Source organism: Ziziphus jujuba, chromosome 7, assembly GCF_031755915.1.
Source record: "Ziziphus jujuba cultivar Dongzao chromosome 7, ASM3175591v1".
Lineage (NCBI taxonomy): Eukaryota > Viridiplantae > Streptophyta > Magnoliopsida > Rosales > Rhamnaceae > Ziziphus > Ziziphus jujuba.
In genome coordinates, this window is record NC_083385.1 from 24,458,704 (window position 1) to 24,465,407 (window position 6,704).

The window sequence follows — 6,704 nt, forward strand, 5'->3', positions numbered from 1 at the left end:
AAAGAAGTTGAGAATTATTTTAAACTTGGAGGGAGGTAAATAATAGCTTAAAACTTTGTACTAAAAAGCAAGTCCATTAGATTCATAAAGGGCAAAATCGATATTTTATTTGCCAAAGACTTTGACTGTTAATTTTGCCACTTGAAATTTAACAGTTTGGTGGATTTTGATAAATAAGAAAAACCAAACGGAGATGAATTTTCAAAATCGTGGATCTAAATGACATTGGAAAACCTAAGAAGTGTAAATGAAATTTACCTGATTCTTAATGAAATTGAGGTTTCTTTTAAAAAATAAATAAATAAATAAAAGAAAGATTTATGAATGAAAGACCATAACCGGTAAACACACCATCATTAGATTATCAAGTTAAAAGATGTAGGGATCTCAAACTTTTGCTTTCCATATATTTTTCGAATAAATTGTAGGCTGTCACCTCAATAGGGGATTAAAAATTAAGAAGTTACATAATGAAATGACAATTTATAGCATTTGCTCTATCATTTGAGAACCCAATTTTAATTTGAAATCTTTAGCATTTTCCTATGCAATATGGTACCATTCTAAATAATAGCTCGCACGAATACTAATGACTCTCGTGATTCAATCTTAATTATGTACATATTGTCTATATAATTTCGCAATAAGATATCCAAATATAAATTTCTCTTCTTTGTCTTTTTCTTTCTAATTTATCTAACATGGTCCACTTTACTGTCAATAAAATTCAAAGATACAACCATTTTTGTTAGTGGAGGATTTGTTGACTCATGATATCCTGACCTACTTTTTTGTCTCCTAGCAAGTCATATATTTTGGCCTTATTGCTAGCGGAGCGTGGGTATCATAGAGATTAAATAACGCTATTTTGGTTTAGAACGAAACATAAAAAAAGCCATTGAAAACTGCCATTGGCAGACTGGAATGGTATAAAGTCATTAGACACAAACAATGTACGAAAAATGTAATTTACGACCGCTGATAATTAGAATATAAGTGATGTAACATATGTGTTCATTTATATGGTGGGTAAATCTAATATAGAAAAGTTAAAACAATTTCAAATGAAAGTCGTTCAATAACAACTACATGAACAATTACATCGCTGAAAAATCACCAATGCTGATAACAATAACAATCGTATAAAACTTCTAAAGAAGCATGACTAAACGTACATACGTCCAAATGAAAAAAAATAACACCCAAGATCCATATAATAAGAAGAAGGGGAAGCAATTACCAATCAACTAATTAGATTGTCAATAATTCCCAAAACAACATCACAGATGTGCTTGAGACTATCCTCTCTATGTGCAAGTTCTAGTGGGTAAACCAAGCCTGGATACCTTTTGAATGCATTATGGCAGGCATTTGGGTAATCTGCAGCTGCCGAAATATGCATTGAAGCATAATCATAGGACTCAGCAGCCAAATCTTGAACAGAAGCTTGAAGGGCATCACCAGCATAAGTATACTTGTTAGCACAATCCTTGAGAACCTTCTTTGTAATTTCATCGTTTTTAGTGCTAAGCAGTTGAGAGGATAAGTAGGAAGAAGTAGATGTGGAATTGGACAAACCAATCCCAACCATTATCAATGCCAAGCCTTTGGTATCAGCATTTAAGCTTGTTGGATCAGATTTGAGAGCTTGCAAGCAAAAGTTGTAGTACTTGGTGGTTTTGCAAGTTTTCTGAATCAAATTTGCATCGCCGGAAACCAGAACATATTGGTTTTCAAACAGATGGTGAGGAAATGAAAGGTAGAGAAGAAAGATGAAGAAAATTGTGGAACCCATTTGAGAGAAATGATCAAAAATTTGGAAAACTTTGGTGCTTTTAAAGGAACAAAAAGAAAGTAAAAAGATGAAGATCGGGATAGGTGTGAAAATGTGAAGACAAGAATCAAGACACGGTCTCTTTTATGGCTCTACTTTCTTGAGATCTATCGGTCTCTTTGACTTTTTTTGTTGCTGCAATATCGGTCTTTTTGACTTGCGTTGTCACAAATCATTACTTTTTATTTAGAAATTGAATAGTTTTTAATTGCTATTATTGATAGTAAGGCATTATTTTGGCAGGTGCAATGGCATTTATCTGGCCAAGTTTGGCAGCTGGCAAAACTCGGGTCACGGATCACTACCAACAGCAGTCTAGACCCTCAATCCAATGCCTTTCGATTTCTGGGATGTTTTGTTTTAACATGGAAAGGAAACCATGACACCTCGACATGGGTCCAGATTATATATGTATATATTCTGTAATATTGTAATCAATGATAAAAATATCGGTATTTAATATCGAAGATAAAATTTTATGCAAATATCGATAAAAATATTGATATAGATGGAAATATCGATAAAATTATGAAAATTATAAATATTAATTTTAGAATATATATTTTCACATATAAAATAATTAATATAATAAAATAATATAAAAAAATACAATAATTAGAATGCAAAGATATTAACATAGTTCATAAATATTAAAAATTATTGTGAGTAAAGAAAATACAATATAGTTCATAAATATTAAAAATTATTGTGAGTAAAGAAAATACAATATTTGTTATCACCAAAATATAAAAAATTTAATAAATAATATTAAGATATATAAAATTATCAAATATAATTTATAATACATCATCAATACTAAAAAAAACTCCTTGATGTTTTAAATTGATTTGTTAATTCTATATAATCTGCAATTTCATATTATAGTAGCAAAAAATTATTTATTAATATCTTTACTATAATTAACTGATTTTAAACTATTTTGAAAAACTAAATTTAAAAAAGATAAAAAAAAAAAAAAAGAATCCATTTTTTTTTTTCAAAATCAGTTTATTTTTGACAAAAAAAATAGAATATAATATTATGATGGTTATTTTGTTAACCAAAGACAACAACAAATGGGCAAATAGTAGAAATATGTAAGCAAAGCACTTACCATTTACAATTCATTTGCCATTTACCATTTACCATTTTTATGTATTGTACAATTTATTATTAAAATATTATTTCTCTGGGTAATTAAAATCCGTCAATCCGTTAACTATTTTTGTGTATATATATTTTTTCTAAATTATTAATATTTTATTATTTTTAATTATTTTAATTTTTAATTTTTTTATTCCTTTTACTGGGGATATTTTTCATTCTTCCACTCTCCTCTTCAATCTTCTTCCCGATCACTCAAAAGAAAATAGAAAGAAACCAGCAACCTTACGGCAGCAACTCCCATAAACAATTTCTTTTCATTTTTGGACACCCACCAAAAAATACTTATACTAAATTGATATCCACATTCCCAGGAACTTATAGCCACCTTTATTCGGCTGTAAAATGGTTTAGGTTCGCCGGAAAATCATGAAAACTGATGGGGATTATATTTTTCGATCGCCGTTTTCGGTGAGTACCAAGTCGAATGGATGGGTCCTAACATCTTGCGCAGCCCCTTGACGAGGGTTTTCATCAAATCTATCCATCTTTAGATTCATTGGTATCATCTTTCTCTCCCTTTATAGTTTCCCCCTCTTGGTTTTGTTTTTTATTTTCTTTATCTCATATTTTCCATTTTTTGGTCATTTTTCTAGAATTTTTTTCATCTTTTTCTCAATTGAATCGGTGAAATTTTGGCTGAGGTCGGTTTTTGGACCTTTTTGGTTTTGGGAAAGATCGAAAGAGATGAGAAACAAAGGTAGCCAAGATTTCGTCGATTTCCATTAGTTTTCCATTGGATTTCCATAAATTTTTCGAAATTTCAACCGATTTCTTCCAACAATGACGATATTACACGGAATCGGTGATGTTTCCACGACATCACTGACAGAAATTTCTTCTCCCCTCTATCGGTGTCAATGCTTGGCGATACCCGAAACTTTCGACGACATTTCGATGATTTCGGCAATATTTTCTTCCTTGATTGTAATGAACAACATCAGATATCTTATGTGTCCACCAAACCCTTAATTACATGTAACATATGGAATATTTTATTCCAAACTGCGTATAATTCATATTGAAAAACATAAATTACTGAATGTCACTTAGTAAAAATTATATCCTTAGTCTATACTATAAGCGAGACATTGTATGGTGTTTTGTCCATTTTTACTGCTCAAAATGGTAAAAAACGGCTGTTTTCTTTGCGTTTAGGCTTTGGTTTCAAACTTTTTTTTTTTTTTTTTAATTAAACCATAAAACTACATCGTTTTATAGTTTGAAAACGTAAAACTCCCTTTCTTCATCTAACACATGGCTTTCAACTTTTTCCAAAATCAGGATACCATTTATATAACTTTTTTCACTTTTCTTTTTTTTTTTTCTTTTTTTTCACATATATTTTTTAAGTTTTATATAATATATCTAATTTGATTATAAAATTGATATTTATATATCTTTAACTAAAGCAAAATAAATGTTTTAATACAATGAAAATTTTATATTTCACTTTTTTGTTCAACCGAGTCAGTTTTGTTTATTTAACTAACTAAAACTATAATAAATTTATATAATATAATTACAAAACTAATACTATTCAAAAACTAAAATAATAAATATGTATCATAAATTAATTAAATATCTCAATTATGTATTTTATTTCTTTTTAAATTAGAATCTTTCAATTTTTTTTATTAAGTTTTCCTTATTTTTCTATTCCTACAATACTTTTCTTCATTATTTTTTGTTATTAAATCATATTACTTTGATAAATCTATTAATAATTTATATTTTTTATTTTAGTTAGAAGTAAATGAACAATTATAAAATATTATCAATTTTTTTGTTTTAAATATAAAACAAATCACCATTACCTAGTTAAAAAATTTTAGAACTAAATTTGCATTTTTTAAAAGAAAGGAATGACAGTTTCGTAATATAAACTAAATTGCATGGCTTTTGTTTTAATTAAAATATGCTTTGGTTTTGTATAAAGTAAAAGACACGTGGTAGATGTAGGAAAAGATGAGTGTATGAGTGGGTGTCCAAATGAATGTAATTAGAACCTTTTTTTTTTTTTTTTACTTTTTTTTTTTTTTTCAGTTTTCCAGTTGTACAGTGCAATTATAACAAGTATAAAATAGAAATTTTACATTTTAACGTACACAAATCCGATCTAAAATTTTCGTATAGCATGGTATGGCTTTTCTGTACCACTATGTAACTTGTGATATAACAACTTTCATCAATTGATATTATTTAATATTAATGATGAAAAATCTGTGAAGATTGAATTTTATAATAATTATTTATTATCCGTATTTATTTAAAATTCATTTAAAATTTTTATACTATCATTTATATATAATTATACATGTTTGATGAATATGTCTAATATATGTTTGATAAACCACCTTAGAACTAAAATTTTATATTGTTATTTGTAACAAAAAAAAAATTTATATAGTTATTTTTGTTAGATATTTAGATTAAATATAAATTAAAAAATATATAGAACATTAATAAATCTAATGCATGTGGTCAAATCTAAGTATATAATATACATATATAATTTTGATATAGCAAAGATATGATAAATATATTAAAATATTTTTGATAATGAATATGAATTGTTTTATATATAGCGATAAAATTAATATTATCTAAATTTAGATGGTATAATTATAAAATTATTATTTTATTATTATTTGTATAAAAAAATATTTATAACTATTAACTGATTTAATTAACCTCTAAGAAAAATTTTGTTTTCAAAAATTTTTTAATTAAAAACATATTTAATGACTCTGCTATTATTATATTTTTTTGTCATATCAAAAAAATTGACAGCTCTTAAAAAATTCTCCAAATGATCAATTTAAACACCTTATCAAGTGGATATGTTAAAAAAAAAATAGTCATTGTCAACATGACTTTTTATGCTGAAGGGTTTGTCAGATATTCTAAAATTTTTTAAATATAAAAATTTTTCTTAGGACTTCAATTCTTTTCCCAAAAAAAAAAAAGACTATTAAAATATTTAATTAATTAATAGTCATATATAGTTTTTATATACATCATAATTCAAGAACAATTTTAAAGTTGAATGTACATTTATCCACTTAAATTTATATAATACCAATTTTCATATCATATAAACAAAAATTCACATTTACTGTTAGAGATGTTTTAAAGTAACGTTTGCATTGACAATGTCTAGGCTACATTAGTTTGACGTTTGCATTGACAATGTCTAGGCTACATTAGTTTGACATTCATTCTAGAAATTATTTACTGGAAAGTAATATTTGTAAAATATTGTCCATATTACTTATTTGACATGTTTATTTTTATAATAAACATTTTTATTAGAAAGAAAAACATCTTCAACAGCAAAAATACATATGGTATAAAAATTAACATTATCTAAATCTATGTGGCATAAATGCATAATTACTTGTAAATTTATTTCTTAATGATGATGTGCATAAAAACTATTTATAACTATTAATTAATTGAATATTTTATTATTTTATTTTCTTTTTTGAAACTAATTTTTTAAGGAAAAATTTTGTTTTGAGAAAATTCTAAAATGTTTAACAGATTAGAGAATCGCCTTGACAATGTTTTTATCTTTTTTTTTTTCTCTTTTTTTTCATTCCACATTAGTTTGACAAGATGTTTAAACAGACCAATTGACGATAATTTTCTTTTTCTGTGGCTTTTCTATTTTTCTGGTATAGTAAAATAAATCTGGTAATTG

At 26.2% G+C, this 6,704-nt stretch overlaps 1 protein-coding gene across 1 annotated transcript; it reads right to left on the reverse strand.

Moving 5' to 3' along the window:
• Positions 1–1,120: 1,120 nt before the first annotated feature.
• On the reverse strand, positions 1,121–1,949 carry LOC107425591 (cell wall / vacuolar inhibitor of fructosidase 2). Its single transcript, XM_016035600.4, has one exon. It carries the CDS (start codon positions 1,793–1,795, stop codon positions 1,244–1,246), a length of 552 nt encoding a protein of 183 aa, XP_015891086.2. The 5' UTR covers positions 1,796–1,949; the 3' UTR covers positions 1,121–1,243.
• Between the last annotated feature and the right edge of the window lie 4,755 nt (positions 1,950–6,704).

Coding starts and splice junctions, on each gene's coding strand:
- LOC107425591 (XM_016035600.4), bottom strand. CDS start 1,795: ATGGGTTCCACAATTTTCTTCATCTTTCTTCTCTACCTTTCATTTCCT.